We start from the raw sequence: 18,282 nt of genomic DNA, 5'->3' as shown, positions 1-18,282 counted from the left end.
TTCACACGCATTTCACACACTTTGAATGCAACAAAGCGGTCTTTAATGTACAATGTACCGCTTAATAGGAATAGCGAGGAGGAGGAGGGCGGCTTCTGATGTTCTCGCACAAGGGTATGTGTCGCTCCGCCGATCGGGGGGCAAAGCGGCGGGAACAGTGAGGACATGTGACCTGCTCCTGACCCCCCTGGTGGTGCATGTTCCTATTGGCCGCCGGCTTCTGACCACTGCTACGCTTCTTAAGCTGGAAAAGAACAAACAAACACTCAGAATAAACTTGAGAAGGTGGGTGCGGATATGAAACATCAATAATGCATCAGATGAGATCCCTACGTCAGAAGAGTCGGTCTTGCTACTGTGTCGCCTGAAGTTCTCCATCTCCGTCCCTTGGATCCTGTGTTTAGAGGAGTCGTACGCCTTGCGTCGAGACTGGTGGAGCCTCTCACAGATGGTCAGGTGTTTCTCCAGTCTTTCCGGTGCAAATTTTCTATCACAGTATTGGCAAGGAAGCAGCTGGAGGCTGGCTTCTGCCTTCTCTGGGATTGGATCTTCCACTTGTGGCCGCCCGGACCGTAGGAGTTGGGGCCTTTCTCTACCGCCGTGACCTTCTGCCGAGAGCCCATGCACAGGCCGCCTCTGGCCCGCTTGCTCCTTCTCACCGCGAGAGCCATGACCCCCTGCGGAGCTCCTCTCCCCCCCCTGCTGCTCTTCCTCCTTTTCACTTGCTCTAGCCTGACTCCATTGAGACTCTCCTCTCGTTTTGGCCGATGACTGAACGCTGCTCCTTTTAGTTCTTCCTTTATCGCCGTTCGAGTTCATCACTTCCACGCCCTCGTCGGCCCTCCTGCTGAGATGTCCGCTCGCTCCTGTTCCGTAGTCGCTGGGCTGCTCCGCTCTCCTTGGTCTCCTGGGCGCAAACTTCTCCACCATTTTGCCCTCCTGTGTGTCCCACTTGTCCATTTTTCCTTCCTGTGGATTGCCGGCCCTCCCTTCTGTCCTAATGTCCACATCCCTCCTCCTGCCTTGTTCTCTGCTCCCTGTCTCTGAAGACTCCCTGTCCTGTATGATGGCCGTCCTCCAAACTTGCTCTGTCCTGAACAGCTTCTCCTGAAGGAGCAGCTGTTTGTTGTGTATGGCCTGGACCAGACGCCGTTGTTCGCCAGGCAGCTGGGCGGGATCTCCCCACGGATGTCGGGATGTGCGGACGCCTGTGGCTCCCTTAGTGGGGTGATGGCGGCCCTCTGTGTGACCCGGTCTGGGGTTGAGGGCTCTCTTGACGGAGACAGGCTTCAGTGGAATACCGTCTGGTACATCTTCCTTAGCGTTAGAGCTGACTGGATTTTTCTTTGCAGAAGTACACTTTGTACGAGAGGTGTGTCCGGGTTGCCGAGACTTCTCCGGTGTATGTGGCTGATGCCTCTTTTCCTCGCAGACTTTTTCTTTTTGTTTGCTGTCAAACATCTTGGGTTTGTTGATGGTTGAATGGTCCATGTTGCTGCTTGAACTTGAACCCTCCAGAGTGCTGCTGAGCGCGGACCTGGATAATAAATAGATGCAATCAGATGAAGAAAAAATAACTGACGGATGCAAACAAACACAGACATGCAGGGTTTGCACCGATCACGGGAAGTAGATATCACCCGACACAGGATTCGGCTGACCTTCAGCTGCAGATTCTTGTTGAACTTGATTATTTTATATACATAGATATGGTGGCTATCATCATATCATCATATATATTACATTATATATTGTATCTTTCTTCAATTCGACTTTTCAGTGTGAAAAGAGTGTTGAAGTGATAACTTTCAAGAACTGCACTTACCGTTATATTTGACCGATTAGGATTTGCCCTGTTGTTATCCGTTGCCTAGAGACGTGATACTTAAAAGCGCCCTGTGGTTGGTCTATACATGAAAGTCACGTGACGTTTCCGCTTCCGGTACAGTCAGAGCGTTGTTGTTTTTGCACGCCGGGCAGTCAATGGTCAGACCCAACATTTTCAGGTTCTCCTAAAACCTTATCCTCTTGGTAAGATGAATCGATGTTGTTGTTTTTTCCTTCGCTTTACTCTAAGATTTATTTTTGTCTTAAGTGATTAAGTTATTTTGCTGAATGACTCACGGCACGGGTTTATGTAGGCAATGTTGAGTGGATCGAGCATCACAACACATGCACGACTCACTGAACACGGCACGTTTTTCAATGCGCTATAACATAATTAATCTGACTCATGTGGGAAACCAATAGCATTAGTAAAATCGTCGTTTGAATCATTGTAATATATCGTGATGCATAGCTCTGTGAAACAGGAGATCACTGATGCCCCTGTGCTCTCTGGTGATGAGACATACATGTTCTGTACTGACAATGAACCATTTAGGATTATAATATAATAAAGGGGTCGGTGTTTCATTAACAACCACATGAAACGAAATGGCCTGCCACTCACTTTGCTTGGAAATTGTTCTAATGATCTGACTGAAAGGTCTAGTGTTTATCATTGAATGGCATCTAGTGGAACGGACTTGGCAGAAAGGGAATATAACATTCACAAGTGTGTTTCAATGAGAGTATAATTACAACATTGGTTTCCTTGTTTAGGCACACTATGTCGTGTGAAGACCTTCTTTCTGTGGATTATGAAGTGTTTGGTAGAGTGCAAGGTGTATTTTTTCGAAAGTACACTCAGGTAAGTAAAAAGTACTGCACCATACCAAGATTCAGTCTTCAATTGGATGGCTTTCTGGATTTCCTGGTCAATATCAATTGTTTCACATTTTCAGGCAGAAGGGAAGAAGCTTGGCTTGGTTGGCTGGGTCAGAAACACTGAGGCAGGGACTGTTGAGGGACAGCTGCAAGGCCCCAGTAGCAAGGTGGCCGAGATGCAAAACTGGCTGCGCACCACTGGCAGTCCACAGTCGAAGATCATCAAAGCGGAGTTCAAGAACGAGAAGATTATAAAATGTCTAGAGCATTCAACTTTTAAAGTAGTGCGCTCATAGGCAAAAGATATGTGAAAATAGTTTCATTTATTTGTATATTTAAATTAATGGATTGCATCATATGCGTGCATTCCAACATGTTTATTTATTTAGTTACAAAGAGATAATGTTATTAATGGCTCTACATTCAATAGCAATGCTTCCCCTAATTGTTTTACCTTTTAAATAATGTGTGCATGACCAGAACATGATATTTTCCTTTGAATAATGCACAAAATTTGACGAAAAATATTATTTATAATAATTATTATTATAATTAGAGCTAAAGTACCCCAATCATTCAAATAAAAATTGGCAACAACATGCAACATTTGATGGCTGTTTGTATCAACAACAAAACAACAACAGTAACAAGATTTTACCCATAATCTTAAAAAAAAAAAAAAAAAAAAGGCCCGCCACTAGTAACGATAACACCTGCGGTCACTCCAGCCGCTAGAGAGCAGGCTAGGCTGGGAGGGTTAACCGGAAAAGGCTTCGTCGTTGACTGTAAACAAGTCAGTGTTCTTTTCTTGACGGATTTAAACGTGTAGGCGTACTGTGTATCTGAAGTTATGATGGCGGTCTTCTTTTTAACGTATAAAACATGCGTCTTTTCATGTCTTCGTGGTCGAGCAGCAGGCAGGCAACTGTCGAACGCCACAAGCTAACGGACCTAATAAGGTCCGTCTCCATCGTTAACCCGGGCGGGGGTTAGTAGCAGCGGGTAACGTTAGTGTTCTACCTCAGTCGGTCTAAACCATATGGGAAGCCATGATAAAGTGTTTGTCGGCAGATGTCCAGAGCAAAATTCGCTCTGGAATCGCAATACCCTCGCTTCAGCAAGGCGTTGAAGAGCTGGTCCTGAACAGCGTGGACGCGGGGGCGACATGCGTGGGGGTGCGGATGGACATGAAGGCGTTCAAGGTTCAGGTGGTGGACAACGGGTCAGGGATGGACCTGGATGATCTGCAGCGGGTTGGAAACAGGTACTGTACTAGTAAATGCAGTTCCGTGGAGGACTTGGAGAATCTGAGGTTTTATGGGTTTCGTGGGGAGGCACTTGCAAGTATAGTTTCTCTAGCTACCCTGGTAGAGATATCATCAAGAACAAGACTATCCGTCAAAACACACGTTAAGGTCTTCAAGGATGGGAAGGGGTTGGATGTCTTGGAAGCGGAGTCTTCCCGTCCCTCGGCCGGGACCACATTGACCATTTGTAACTTTTTCCACAACATGCCAGTCAGGAGGAACCGAATGGACCCCGTCCTTGAAGCGGAGCGCATCAGGCACCGAGTGGAGGCCATCTCTCTGATGCACCCGTCTGTGTCTTTTACTTTGAAAAACGATGTGACAGGAGCCATGCTGGCACAGCTCTCAAAAGCCAGAAATACATACCACCGATTTGTCCAGATCTATGGCTTAGGGCGAGGACAGCATCTGCGAGAAATCAGTTACAGCCAGGCACAATTTAAAATCAGCGGTCACATAGGTGTAGAGGGTCACTACAACAAAAGCTTACAGTTCTTGTATGTGAATGAAAGACTACTTCTGAAAACGCGCCTTCACCAGTTGCTCAATTTCCTCCTACGGAAGCTTAACAGTTCAGGTCAGAAGAATGATAGCCCAGACGGCCAGTCGATAATCAGGAGTCCAAAGCACAAAAGGGGCCAAGAACTACATGCAATATATATCATAAATATTAAATGCTGCTACTCTGAATATGACATTTGTCTTGACCCAGCCAAAACTCTCTTAGAGTTTAAAGACTGGGATGGGATTTTGATCTGTATAGAACAGGCTGTTAAAGCATTTCTAAGCAAAGAGAATCTGGTGGCTGACCCCTCGCAAGAAGAGTTAGACTGCGCTTCTCAAAGCCTGCTGTGTTCATCCGAGCAACAAGTGAAATTAAGTTGCCATGGTATCCAATTAACAACAGCAGAGGCCTCGCTCAGCCACACTGTCGGCGGTACGCTTTCATCCGGGCCGGTGCATCGTAAGGTTGTTGTCGACGGTGTGCTTGAAGAAAGTGTGGCACAGACATGTGTTCAGGACGAGATCTCCAGTAAGGCAGGCACGCTGGAACCATCCGAGAGGGACTCTGGTGCAGCGGCCATGGAGACGAAACGAAACAAAAGGCCCGCAAGCTTAGAACCCAGGGGTGGAGATGGGGTTCATGGGATCGGATGTGTGAGTGGAGTGGATCAGGTGGACGGCAGTCCGATGAAAAACAATGGGGAGGGAGATGTTTGGCACGCTGCCAAAGGTGGCAGTTTTATAGCATCGCTAGACAATGCACAAGAAACATCTGTGCATCGAATTGTAGCTCATCAACAGAGCTCAAATAGACATGGAGAATCTGTAGAAAGGTTCAGAAAGATCAGTCTAGCAGATGCATACATTCATGAAAGTCTGCCGGCTAAGAGCCACGATGAGAGGACTTTTTGCACAACAAAAACATGTAAACAAAATACAGGCTTGATTAAACGCAAAGTGTCAGCAGTTGAATGCGTCCAGTCCAGTCAGAAAGTATACTTGGGCGATGGTTATAATATCCCTTCAAAGGTTCCCAAGCTTACATGTTGTAGGAAGTTATCATTGTCCAAGGAATCAGCATCTCTGGACAGGTTTCGAAGCACATACTGCAAGCCAATAGGAGAGAAAATGCTGTCTATTGCAGCCCTCAGTAGCAGCAAGCAACCACATTCCCTATTGCCTCAGACTGGGAACATCTTTGTCCCTGGCAAGGACTTCCCTATTGCTGAAAACAAGACTCAAAATACAGACATCCTGGAGCCTGTAGTAATTCAGAGTGACTGTCAAAGCCTACCTACCTTCTCTACATTTACCAAGCTGAAGCCCATCTTGGACAAGACTGGAAGTGGTGGAGTTTCTCTGGCATCCAAACTTAGTCACCTGAAACAACAGCGAGTTGATAACCTGCAAAGCCAAAACCCTCGTCAGTCTGAAATTATAGATACTAGGGTAGACGCCAACGTCCAAGACAGCAACAACAACAACTGTTCTCCTGACCGAACCTGTGGTGGACCTACAGCACGGAGCCCAGTGTCTGCCCTACACAGTAGTTCAAGGCCTGAGCTAACGACCGGGCCGGAGGGTGGAGGAGACTGGCTGGATCACTTTGACGACACACTTGGCCGGACGGTGTCTGTCAACCAGGTGACCGGACTGAGCCGCTACGAGGTCCCAGCCACGGGGGATGCCCAGGTCTGCTGCACCTCGGATGTCACAAGCATGGCAGTGAACGTTGTCACTGAGACAGGTCAGTAGGTACAGGCAGAGTAATAATTACAGAGTAATAATTACAGAGGTCCAGACCTCATAGCTGGCTACAGCCAAGAGTAAAGGTCTTGACCTCGGTTTAGGTTATGATGCCTTGAAAATGAGGGTGGGGTGGGAATCTCTTGCTGTGAAATTGGAAATGTTTGATATATTAGGCCTATATCCTGAATATTTCCGGGCTTAATGCTTGTATTCATTCTTGCCTGATCTCCTCCCTTAAACATAGGGTTTGAATATAGATGCTACCCATTTCAGATGGAGCAAGTCTTGCCCTTCCTTCCCAGAGACAAAAGAGTAGTCAGTTCAGGGGCTGAAAACGGAGGTACCCGCTCTCATTCAAATCTTAGTGGTTCAACGGGTCCAACACAAACAATCCAACCATTGTGTTTTCTGTATGTATGATGTTCTTAATATCTGTTCCTACAGGGAATAAGCTGGAGAGCTCTCTTTCCTCCATGTACTCTAAATGGAAGAACCCTGTGTTTGACAGGCCTCCAGTGGTAAGATCAAAGTTTTTTTTTGCTTGTGTGATAAGGTGAACATATCACTAACTAATATGTGTATGACCGTTAAAATACAATGCCGTCCTCACCTGAACACCGCTGTACTCATCCTACTGCTAACCCTCATGCAACTGCAAAGTTAGACAGTGCCCATCCAGCCAGCCTCCTCCACTGAGTATTCTAGGGGAGGGTGATGGGGCTACTGTGCGGATTCTAAAGCTGAAGCTTTAAAGCTTGATCGTTTCTGCTCACAGGTCAGTGTGGACATATGCAGTGACCAAGCTGAGGGACTGGCTGTCAAGATCCACAACATCCTGTTTCCATACCGCTTTTCTAAAGCCATGATTACCTCGATGAAGGTGAACCCGGTTGACATATAAATATAAATTTGATCTGGATTTGATTATGGCTTGATCTAAGTGTGTGTACTTTAGAAACTTTATGAAATGTGCTGATGGAAAGAAACTGGGTCCATTATGTGTAACTAGATTTCTTGTATATTCATTCAAATATATAAATATTGTTCAAATATATAAATATGGTTAAATTATGTTGCAGGTGATTCATCAGGTAGATAGGAAGTTTCTTGCGTGTCTGATTAACACGCGGGACACAGATTCGGCCCAGAACCCAGGAACTGAAGGTAATGCTCTGACGTTGACGTCATCGCCCGGTGGTTTTCTGAAACTGAGTCTTTCACGGGTGAAACGGCAGATGGACCCGGGGTGGAGCGATTCAGGGCTGAATGTTTCCCCTCCTCTGTGGCGCTGTAGGAAATCTCTTGGTACTGGTGGACCAGCATGCTGCACATGAACGAGTCCGCCTGGAAAAGCTTATTGCAGGTACAATTTAATTCGTATAGCCCTTCATCACAGCTACAGTCTCAGAGGGCTTAACAGGCCATACGTTTATGACCCCCTGACCCTAGCTCCCCAGAGGGCAAGAGAAAACTCTTAATTAGCAAGGAAGACATTTGAGAAGGAAGGCCGAGTGGGGGATGCCTCATTGCCATAATTGAATCTCAGATAACTAAGTGTTGGATTTAAATAGTACGAGGGCAAGATCCGGATTTAATTAGCAGTATCATCAAGTTCTCACCCTCTAGTGATGTCTGCTGCTCCCACTGCAGACTCCTATGAGGACGACCCGGACACGCCAGGGGAGCGGCGTCTATGTTCCGCCAGCGTCGCGCCGCCGCTGGAGCTGAGTGTGACGGAGGAGGAGCTGAGGCTGCTCAGGTCGGTGGTCCCAGGGAGACTCTCAGCAGCTCAACATGAACAGATCAGTCATCAGCCGGTTATAATTATATATAAGCCTCTTATAAAGGGACGGTTCCCCCAGCTAAATATGGATTGGTCTATTGTCTCAGTAAGGGTAACACATGTTTGGGGGGGACTCTGTTTCTCTGGTACCTCATTTGTTTTACTGTATGGACAGCATTTTTATAAAATATGGATAACATTTCTTATGCAGAGAAAAATATGTATAGTTAACAATTATTCGCCGAAGGCAAAGTGAATAGTGGGGTATAGCCCATTCCCCACTATTCACGGAGCCTGAGGTGAATAATTGTTTTAGCATATACTACACAAACACTCCAAAAATAAACAATAAATAAACAAGATAACACTTTTTGCCAGGATTTATTTGTTTTTATTAGCGTGACGAGACGACCGTCACGCGCGCTCCGCCAATATCCCAAGTTTGAAATCTCAATCATTGGTTATTGCCCAATATCTTGAGATAGCGATCCAATCAAATTGCGCCATCTTAGGAGGTTTACGTGTAGCATATACTAATACGTTTTATAGTATGACACACACGTCGCACACCACTTAGATAGCGCTTGGATAGTACTAGGGTCAAAAGTTAAAAAGCAACCAACCAAACGGTTGAACCTCACTGACCGTGATGTAACTGACGTTGTGGTTAGGAAGCGTTGGGGACACCTACTGCGCCGTTGGACCATTTCCCCTATTTGCCACAAAACTTTGAGCCAATCAGCCTCTGGGGAAGTGAGACTCAGTGAAGGTTTTGCATGTTTGTCTCATGTAGTGAGGGCCTGCAAATGAAAACCAAACAATGTGGTTATAAATGTGTGGACTATTCAATGCCCACAGTCTACCTTCAGCCAATCGTCCTTCAGCAAGAAGTCTGACCTCTCCCGGCTCCTCAAAACATGTATAAAAAATACTTCACTGTAAGCTCAGTGACTAAATCGTTAATAGTAATACATTATAAACATCTGCATGATGTGACTTATTTAATTACATTCAATATATATATATGGAAATCAAGGAGAAATGTAACAGGAAGGCTCACACTAGGTAACGGTAAACAAAGGTAAAAAACAACATGAATCTGAGCTGGCTGTGGTCTTCTGTCTCTAGGGGCTGCCAGTCTCTCCGCGGCCTGGGCCTGCAGCTGGAGCTGCCCCAGGCGGGTGCCCCCCGGGTCCTGGTGGGCAGGGTGCCGTTGTGTTTCACCGAGAAGGAGCACAACGAGGTGCGGCGAGGCCGGACGTCCGTCATCAAGGCCGTCGTGGAGGTAAGCAGCTTGGAGCCTCCAGCAGCATCACCTGTCAACGCCAGGTTCATTCTCACTGACGGTACTAACGCTGTCCTCTCCTCCCTCACTCCCATCAGGAATATCTCAGAGAACAGCTCGAGGTATGCTCTTTTATACTTCCCACATCTACCCTGTCCCGCCTTGATCCAGCCAGGAAATGTCTTAAAAGCCAAATCTGTGTCATATTGAGAATTTCCCTTGCTTTTATTTTTGGCCCAGATATTCTGCTCCACAGGCAGCATGCGAGGAACTCTGCCTCTCACGGTGCTGAGGGTCCTGGCTTCCCTGGCATGTCACGGTAGGCCTGTTCCTCTCCTCACTATTCCCACTATGTCCTGCTCAGTGATAGCCATCCGTTTGTATTCAGAGCGTGAGAACTCTTAACGAGTGGCATGGGTTGTGTCTTTAGAACCACAGAGTTGCTCACCAGCTTCCGCAAAAGACTCAAGACTCACTTGTTCAAAATTCACCTAGACTCTGCATAGCCTCCCCCCTTACCACCACGCCCCTCTTCCGCACTTATTGTATGTTGTACATCCTTGCACTTAAGAATAGTAATTAGCATTGTGTAGCGTCTTATCCTAGCTATCTTTGTTGTATACGGGTAAAGGTTTCACCTAACAATCATTAGTGCTTGGCACTTGGTTCTATGTACATCTTTACTGTACCGAGAGTGATATATTGTTTCTCTTTCCTCTGACAGATGTACTAATGGTAAGTTGCTTTGGATAAAAAGCGTCTGCTAAATGCCCTAAATGTAAATGTATCTTCTGGTTCGTGGAACAGGAGCCATCAAATTCAACGATGTCCTGAGTCTGGATGAGTGCCACAGCCTGGTGGGATCCCTGTCCTCCTGCCAGCTGCCCTTCCAATGTGCCCACGGCCGTCCGTCCATCGCGCCGCTGGTGGACACCCTGTTTCTGGAAGGAGACGAGAAGGTGGGACTGTGTGTAGAGATGTGCTTCGAAAAGACTGATTCATGTTTGCCTCCCATATGATATACAGGCACTTTGGTCTGGGGAATCACGAACATGTGAAATATTGAGATTCTGTCTTTTGTTCTGTTTGATCCATGCAGGAAACACGGAGACCCAACCTAGGACGACTCAGAAGAATGTACAAGGCTTGGGAGCTTTATGGACGTAGAAAACTGTGATTTGTGAAACCTGGATCAATTCTAGGCTATTTATTTGATTAAATAAGATGAATTGTATTGTTGTTGTTTTTTCTCTCTATCAGACTTATTTGGAAGCCTAACTGACACAATGTTTTTAACGAACTAATTTTATATCAAAGGAGATTATTGTCAAAGTCATAACAGGATCTGTTGAACACTATCCACGGTAATATTGCTGGTCAGGTCATTACTAATTATTTCCCACTCTTTGTGCATTTCAACTAACTATTTGCTGTTACTATTGTATCATATTTCTTTGTGTTGGTAACGACCTCAATTCATCAAAGAAAAACAAGGACTTCGACTTTGAATTATTTTGCAGCATCTTTTGTGCTAGGCAGCAGGTGAATATGTAATGCAAATATGATGTCACGTAAATGATCATGTTCCTATAGCATATTTGAAACTTTGCATTATTTTGCAGACCGTCCACCATTTAGTTTATTTCACATCAACAGATTGAGGGATCACGACGAGGAAAAAAATAAGAACACGAAGTAAACACCCCAGAGATGCTCTGTGGGCGTCACTCAGTTCCAGAAGGCTTGTTGGGGCTCTAAACACATCGGGCTGTTTTTGTGAACACAAACATGGTGTATAGTTACATCGTTTACTGTTCATTATATTTTAAGCGTCAGCTTTATGATTTTTTTTTCTAAAATAACATGGACCAGTGAGATAATCGAATAACGTAGTCTTAGGCTATGCAATATTAGTAGGTCCAAACTAAGGACATACATACATCGCAACAGGCTGTTAAATGGAATAGTTCCACTAACCCGCGGGATGGTTTCATGGGACAGGCCTATATGTACGGATCACTGTGTATCTTTTGTCTCAAGCTGCCCGGGCATTGTGTCATGGACGGTGCATATTCCTCCGGGCACATTGCATCGCCGATCCACTGGATGTGTTGTGACAGGGTGAAATTGAATAGACAATAGGAGCGATGTCAACAAGCACATCCGTATGATTCCACACGGGGGTTAGATGTTCGATCAATCAAATAATACGCCGACAACAACGGTTCACTTTTTTCTGATAATCGGTTTCGCTCCCCTCCACGGATGGTACGGTCTGTGTTCATTCATAAAATTCTAGCAGAGTATAAAAGGAGGGGCTTGCGTTTCAGTCATCTATGTGCCAGGTATATACCTGGAGGGGCAGTTTTCTGTATTGAACAAAGGGTGACATTTAATATCAAGACATTGTAGTCATCATGTATGTCAACAGCTTGCCGCCTGACATGGACACAGCATCCGCCTGCAGTACAGAATCCAGTGACGGGATAAACACGTTCAAGAAATGCGAGGAGACCCGTGAAGACGCGAGGTCGACAGCGTCCTCTCCGGAGGACAATGTGAAGGTATTAGTACATTTTTAATAAATTTAGTATCTACGTTGAAGATTTCATGTCAGGCGACATTCACATCGACGACACGCATCCCAACAATGGCTGATGTACACAACGTTTGTTTCTCTTAATTGGAAGTAGTGGGCGGTATACAGACCAGACGAGCTTGTATTTAAACTATATTTAGGCCTACAGTAGATGCTTGTATGTTTTTACATTACATTTATCGTGAGTAGCCTGTCATGGGTGAACACGGGGGTGTATAATCACCATATGCTAGTCTTGTTATGACTGACGTCCTGGGACCGAATGGGAGCGTGTCGATGCAGCAGTTCATTGAGAAAAATAAATCCATTCAGGAGACTCCACAGCGACTCTGCGTCAGCGCTGACGTCAGACACAATGATAAAGTCAAATATTGATCCGGAGAAAGCTATTTTTGGACCGGTATATTTCAAGGAGGAGAACCTGTGTGCACTGCCCGTTTAACACAACAATATGATGTTATATACACGGATGGACTACTTACACGTGTGTGTGTCTCGGAAATGAAATATTAAATACGATTTTTTTTCTAAATAGATAATTACATAAATGTCAATGAAGTTACACCTAGAATACAATTTTCAGGGTCTTATATGTGTTTTTTTCAGGAGCTCTGCCAGGATATGGACACGCAGTCCGACTCCTTTATTCCGACAGTCACCGCAATCGCTACTACCCCAGATTTCCAGTGGATGGTCCAGCCGACCATCATTACATCCGTCAGCCCGAATCTCGGCAGCAAGCCGGCCAATAGCGTGCAGAGCTCTCCCCGAGCAGCATCCAAAGTGGGCGGGACCAAGGGGAAAAATTCTGCAAGGAAGGGGAAAGCAGAACAGGTCAGCCAAGACCAAGGCTCGGCATGCTGCACTCTGTGATGTGGATATATAGGCCTATATATATATATATATATATATATAGAGAGAGAGAGAGAGAGAGAGAGATGTGCAATGTTATCACATCTGTATGAAGTGCATGATGGCTCCCATCCGAGGTGTTGCAGCAGGCTGTGTGCATGCCCCCCTCGGATGGCAGTCAATTTATATTCAGGGCACAGCAAGTCTGCAACAATGGTCTATTTTTAGGAGCGATGCAGAAAAGATTGTTTTTGACACCCTTTTGGGTGGGCAAATCGGGAACAGATGTAGCTTTCTTTATCCCTCAAGGTTTGAACTGAACACTTTGTCTAACCCCGGCAGCTCTCTCCAGTGGATGAGGAGAAGAAGAGGGTGCGAAGGGAGCGCAATAAAATGGCTGCAGCAAAGTGTCGCAACAGGCGACGGGAACTCACAGACACCCTGCAATCTGTAAGTAAACAAAGGTTTGTTTGTTGAGCCGCGGTCATCGCTTACCTCCCGTGCGCTTCACCTGGCTGATAAACACCTCTCTGGACCGTCCACCTTCTGTCTCTGTTTCCTCTGAAGGAGACGGACATACTGGAGGAGGAGGGAGCCGCTCTGGAGCTGGAGATCGCCAACCTGCTGAAGGAGAAGGAGAGACTGGAGTGCGCCCTCTCCACACACAAACCCGCGTGTCAGCTGCCCGAGGAGCTGGACGTCATGTTCCGGGATGCCCCCCCCGCTGCCACTGCCGGCACCGGGCCCCCCGACTTCCCCCCCGGCAGCCCGAGCGGCGAGGACAAGCTCCAGGAGGACGGGGGCAGCCAGGACGGAGTCTCCCTGCAGGACGGCATGGACGCGCCCAGCGACCCATCTGCCGCCATCTCCGGCGACTCCGACATCCTGCTGTGCGCCAGCGCGGAGATCAGCGGCTGTGACCTGGAGCCGTCCCTGGAGGTGAAGGAGGGGGCGCTGCTGGACGAGCTGGTGTCCGGCCTGGAGGACAACGACGGGGCCCCCATGGAGACGGGCCGCTCGGTGCCCGACATCGACCTGAGCAGCTCGCTGGGTGTGTCCGACTGGGAGACGCTGTACAAGTCGGTGTCCGGGGACCTGGAGCCGCTGAGCACACCGGTGGTGACCTCCACGCCCACCTGTAACAGTTACATGTCCGTCTTCACGTTCGCCTGTCCCGAGCTGGACGCCCTCCCGGAGGGGATGGACGGCGTTAAGGGCGGAGCGGGAAAGACTGAATCAGGGGACCTGCTCAACTCGCCCACTCTCCTCGCTTTGTAAGGTCCAGAGGGGAGAGATGTTCTGAGCTCGGATCTCTTTTTACCAGATCCATGGTTTTGAAATTGTTCCACCGATGTATGCCCACGGTATTCTATGACACTTTAACGAGAAACTGCATTCATGACATGTATTGTGTGCCCAATCAGAAATATAAACTTTACTACATGGTAATGTAGCTGAAAGCATGCCTTTTAAGTTTCATAAAAGGGAGATTTCTGGCGTTATAGCGCATGCTGAGGATTGTCAGAGCTCATGTTTGATCTGTTACTAGATCTAAGATGTATTGTTGAATTAATGTTACAGTTTGGTTTCGTGTCAGTGATGTGATGACTGCTGTGACCGTTTTAACCATCCGTGCTCCGACTGACATACCTCACACCACCGACTCGTCAAACCCATCGTTACACTGTTTATGGTTTTCCATGAAAACATCCATCTATATCTATGAAGATGTAATTTATGATAATTTATTTTTTTACTGACTTATTCGTCAAATAATTCAAACAAAAAAGCATTGATTGCTTATTTATTCTGGATAATCATAATAAACGTTCACTCAGTGATGTCTGGATAACCTTTGCCTGTGCAAGTCGTTCTTGTGAACCCTCCATGCTGCAGCCGAGCCATGCATGCAGTCCGATCTCTCTATGGGAGGAGGCACTACTGGCCACATTTTTTTTCTGTATTTTTTTTCTCTTTACATTCCTGCTTACGTTTGGTTGTCTCGGCTAATTTCCGCATTCCCAAATCCTTTCAGATTTGGATTACTTTGAAACGGGCTGATGCAACGATTTCCACTTTTTAAAATCTATTCCAGACCATCGGCTGACCATAAGAGAGGACATTTTTCGCACCTGGGATCAAAGTCAGGTCTGTGCAAAACGTAATAGTCCACATGTCGAAAGAAGAATAGCATCCCGTATGCAGGAGTTATAAATAGACGCAATTCCGGACGTAATGCGGACAGCAGATGTTGTATCTGTACATTTGGCCGCCTATGCAATGCATGGATGTTCATGAATCTAGTTTTCATGATGTTTTTCTGGGGATATGATTGACATGCTGTTGCCCATGCTGTAAGCTAGTCTCTTTTCTTTGCACACACAGCTCATGTTACATGTGCATTAATGACGTGTGAACATGTTTTTAGCCTCTGGCCTTCATGTGGTTTATAAGTTAGGCCGATGTTATGGTTTATTCGGTGTTGGGATGTTTCTAAGGCTATTGCGCTAAAGTGGAAACATCTCCGTTGTTTTCTGCTGCTTTCGCAGTGAAAGGGAAAGTTACGTAAGATAAGTGCCGCACTCAAAAAAAACTTCCGCTTTCAAATTCACTCATGATAAAGCGGTTCAAACCGGATGAATATTTAAAAGTACATTATTCAGATGTGTACAACGTATTCCTGACAATCGTATAATAGTAGCCTACATCGTCGTTTTAAAAAAAGCACAAATTCCTGGTGGTGCTGTTGCCAACTAGTGGTTGAAAAAAACTTGAGGTTTGCCTCTCGAAGCTGCCTACGTCATTTCTACACCACTTATTCACTCACCTGATCTCTCCTAATCCGCTCTTCAACTAGATCCATCATGGCACACTGATTAACGGAATAAAAGTATTTAGCAGTCTGCATAGCCTGTCACATATAGACGAGAAGAGCTGATTGCATTCTGTGCCCATGCATGTATGAATTTAAATTGGATCAATTTAGATGTCGGTGTTCAACAATTTAACCCACCGACTACTTACAAAGACGTACTAGCAATCAACGAAGTAGCATATACTAATGCTACCCACCTGGCCCATGCCACATAGGCCTAATAGGTTATGCACGTTTTACATTTACATTTACAAGATGCATCTCTTGAACGTCCAGACTTTTCTTCTTCTTTCCTTCCAGCTGTGGTTAAGGCCGAGGCTGACACGATGCCAGGTCAGATCCCAGATCCCTCTGTGACGGCGGGCTCCCTGCCTAGCCTGGGGCCCCTGGCAGGACTCTCGGCCACCACACTGACCGACCAGCTCCGCTTCGGTGACCTGCAGGACTTTGGGACCATGCTTTCCCCGCTGCACTTCCTCGACAAGCTGGGGAAGGGGACGCTGTCCATCAAGGCTGAGGTATGAGGCGCTGGCGAGCACGGAGGAGGGGGCTGCAAACATTAGCATTGTCATGGTAGCGTTTTGAGAGTGTCTTTTGGTAAATGGTCCCCATTTATATAGCGCTTTTATCCAAAGCGCTTTACAGTGTTGACTGACATTGACGGATTCAGGAGCAATTAGGGTGAGGCGTCTTGCTCAGGGACACCACGATACTCAGCTAGGAGGAGCCGGGGATCGAACCAGCAACCTTAAAAGCCAACCCGCTCTACCTCCTGAGCTAATGCTGCCCCATCTTTTCCCCCCTCATCCAGAGAGACGACGAGGTGGACCGTCGGAAACGGCGGCGAGAGAAAAACAAAATGGCTGCAGCGCGATGTCGGAACAAAAAGAAGGAGAGAACGGACTATCTACAAATGGTGAGTTTTCAATGGAGCCGCCGTCGTCGTTGCGGAAGCTCTCGGTTTCGGCGCGTCCATCCTTGACATTCTCCCGTCCCTCAGGAGTCGGAGCGGTTGGAGATGATGAACTCTGACCTCAAGTCTCAAATCGAGGAGCTGAAACACGAGCGGCAGCAGCTGATCCTCATGCTGAACCGACACCGGCCCACCTGCATCGTCAGGACCGACAGCGTGAAGACCCCCGAGGGCGAGGGGAACCCGCTGCTGGAGCAGCTCGGGGCCAAGTGAGGCTCCTGGGGGCCAAGTGAGGCTCCTGCTGGCAACCTCCGGGAGGCGTTGGGCGACTACATGCACACGTGGCGAAGCGGAACCATGCAATGCGTTCCCTGCCATCATCACAGAGCTCTTAAACCCTGATGTCAATCAATCAAGTCAGACACTTGAAACTCTCCCTCTCGATCCGACTCTCGATCTCTCTGCCACAGAACAGTAAGAGTATTTGCAACAATTTTATGCAAAGTAGTATAATAACCTTTTGTAAGTGCAGTTTGCAGAGAGAGAGAGAGAGAGAGAGAGAGAGAGAGAGAGAGAGAGAGAGAGAGAGAGAGAGAGAGAGAGAGAGAGAGAGAGAGAGAGAGAGAATATTACATTTCTAGGTCACATAACATTTCCTGGTAGAGATAATCACACGATTATTCTTAAGCATTTGATGGTTGAAATATTTTTTGTTGTGGTCATCATTATTGTTTTGGACGCAGGCGTCACATATGCACATATATATGTTATTTACAGACTGTTGTACATGTAATTACTTCGACTACATTGATATATTCGGTTATTCTGTTTTTTATACTTTTGTATTTTGTCATGTAGGCTAAAAATGTAAGCAGTCACACATTGTGGTGTTTTGTATTTCTACAAGAAATAAATGTATAGGGTTTTTTATATTTCCCTTAATGTGGTTGTGTATGAATGATTTTAGGGTTATGATGTGGCCATGTTTTGGTGGCACATGAGCCAAACACTGCAGACCAGAGGGAACATTTCAAGGAAAGATTTGCCCTGTGCCCTGTAGCCTAGCCTACTACGAACCTCGATTAGTGGGTTAGCGAGGTATGTTGCGCTCAAAGCCTGGGTTAGCTGGGACACGAAAGTCGATCTCTTTTAGCGTCGCTGTATCACATGGTGCTGTCAACCAAACCTGGTCGGGAGCAGGTTTTCAGCTAAGATAAGCGCAGCTTCCTCGCCCCTCCGTTGACAATGACTTCACCATTTGTGGGTTTCCCCGTAGACCTCGGAACCCGTATCGTACAGGGGACAGAGGGTCTTTTTGGACAGATCCGATCCCTTGGCATTGCCTGAGAATATTCTTTATGACAGATACAGGTTCTCATCAGAGGGTATTCGCTACTTTATCGTCCTTGTTGGACCTTATGTAGACAATGCTTGCTGTTGCGCAACCTGTCTCCGTGAGAGAGTGGTAGAGTGGAGGTAGCGCGTCAGTCTTGAATTTCTGCGTGCGGGTTCGTCTCCCAAGTGATCCGCATTTGTGTGAAGCTTAAAAAGTCAAGTCTACAAATCAAACGGATTTCTAATTTACTGAAGCTTATGTAATTATATTTTTGTACATATTTCGAACTTGAATCCATGTTCTCACGACCGTGCTGGCACCACAAGTAGGCTATGGAGGTAGTAGGCATGATGACGGCGAGATTTGAACG

General features: G+C 46.5%; 5 protein-coding genes across 7 annotated transcripts; 4 read left to right on the top strand and 1 right to left on the bottom strand.

Annotated features, from left to right (window-relative positions):
• Positions 1-61: 61 nt before the first annotated feature.
• Positions 62-1,491, bottom strand: zc2hc1c (zinc finger, C2HC-type containing 1C; the record flags this gene model as incomplete). The annotated part of the gene is made up of 2 exons (XM_084481727.1): positions 62-244; positions 334-1,491. The coding sequence occupies 2 exons, from the start codon at positions 1,489-1,491 to the stop codon at positions 62-64; spliced, it is 1,341 nt and encodes a 446-aa protein (XP_084337853.1).
• Positions 1,492-1,949: 458 nt separating this feature from the next.
• acyp1 (acylphosphatase 1, erythrocyte (common) type) lies at positions 1,950-3,272 on the top strand. The gene is made up of 3 exons (XM_084481645.1): positions 1,950-2,031; positions 2,605-2,692; positions 2,787-3,272. Exons 2-3 carry the CDS (start codon positions 2,612-2,614, stop codon positions 3,003-3,005), a joined length of 300 nt encoding a protein of 99 aa, XP_084337771.1. The 5' UTR covers positions 1,950-2,031; positions 2,605-2,611; the 3' UTR covers positions 3,006-3,272.
• Positions 3,273-3,493: 221 nt separating this feature from the next.
• On the top strand, positions 3,494-10,657 carry mlh3 (mutL homolog 3 (E. coli)). Of its 3 annotated transcripts, none has more exons than XM_084481874.1 (12): positions 3,494-6,267; positions 6,514-6,609; positions 6,714-6,787; positions 7,045-7,149; positions 7,349-7,433; positions 7,564-7,632; positions 7,920-8,028; positions 9,181-9,337; positions 9,436-9,459; positions 9,578-9,656; positions 10,145-10,296; positions 10,437-10,657. In XM_084481874.1, exons 1-12 carry the CDS (start codon positions 3,759-3,761, stop codon positions 10,512-10,514), a joined length of 3,537 nt encoding a protein of 1,178 aa, XP_084338000.1. In that variant the 5' UTR covers positions 3,494-3,758; the 3' UTR covers positions 10,515-10,657. The 3 variants fall into 3 exon arrangements, with proteins under 3 accessions (XP_084338000.1, XP_084338001.1, XP_084338002.1); XM_084481876.1 differs by having other exon boundaries at positions 6,138-6,267; positions 6,543-6,609; XM_084481875.1 differs by lacking the exon at positions 6,514-6,609.
• A 1,097-nt stretch (positions 10,658-11,754) lies between these two features.
• Positions 11,755-14,066, top strand: fosaa (v-fos FBJ murine osteosarcoma viral oncogene homolog Aa; the record flags this gene model as incomplete). Its single annotated transcript, XM_084482240.1, has 4 exons — positions 11,755-11,901; positions 12,543-12,770; positions 13,131-13,238; positions 13,356-14,066. 4 exons carry the CDS (start codon positions 11,755-11,757, stop codon positions 14,064-14,066), a joined length of 1,194 nt encoding a protein of 397 aa, XP_084338366.1.
• Positions 14,067-14,801: 735 nt separating this feature from the next.
• On the top strand, positions 14,802-17,471 carry jdp2a (Jun dimerization protein 2a). The gene is made up of 4 exons (XM_084482235.1): positions 14,802-14,936; positions 15,964-16,181; positions 16,475-16,579; positions 16,664-17,471. The coding sequence occupies exons 1-4, from the start codon at positions 14,849-14,851 to the stop codon at positions 16,847-16,849; spliced, it is 597 nt and encodes a 198-aa protein (XP_084338361.1). The 5' UTR covers positions 14,802-14,848; the 3' UTR covers positions 16,850-17,471.
• Positions 17,472-18,282: the final 811 nt, after the last annotated feature.

The sequence above is a fragment of the Micromesistius poutassou genome, assembly GCF_964030765.1.
Source record: "Micromesistius poutassou genome assembly, chromosome: 17".
NCBI lineage: Eukaryota > Metazoa > Chordata > Actinopteri > Gadiformes > Gadidae > Micromesistius > Micromesistius poutassou.
The sequence above is the reverse complement of the archived record's forward strand: the minus strand, read 5'-3'. Positions and strand labels throughout refer to the sequence as shown.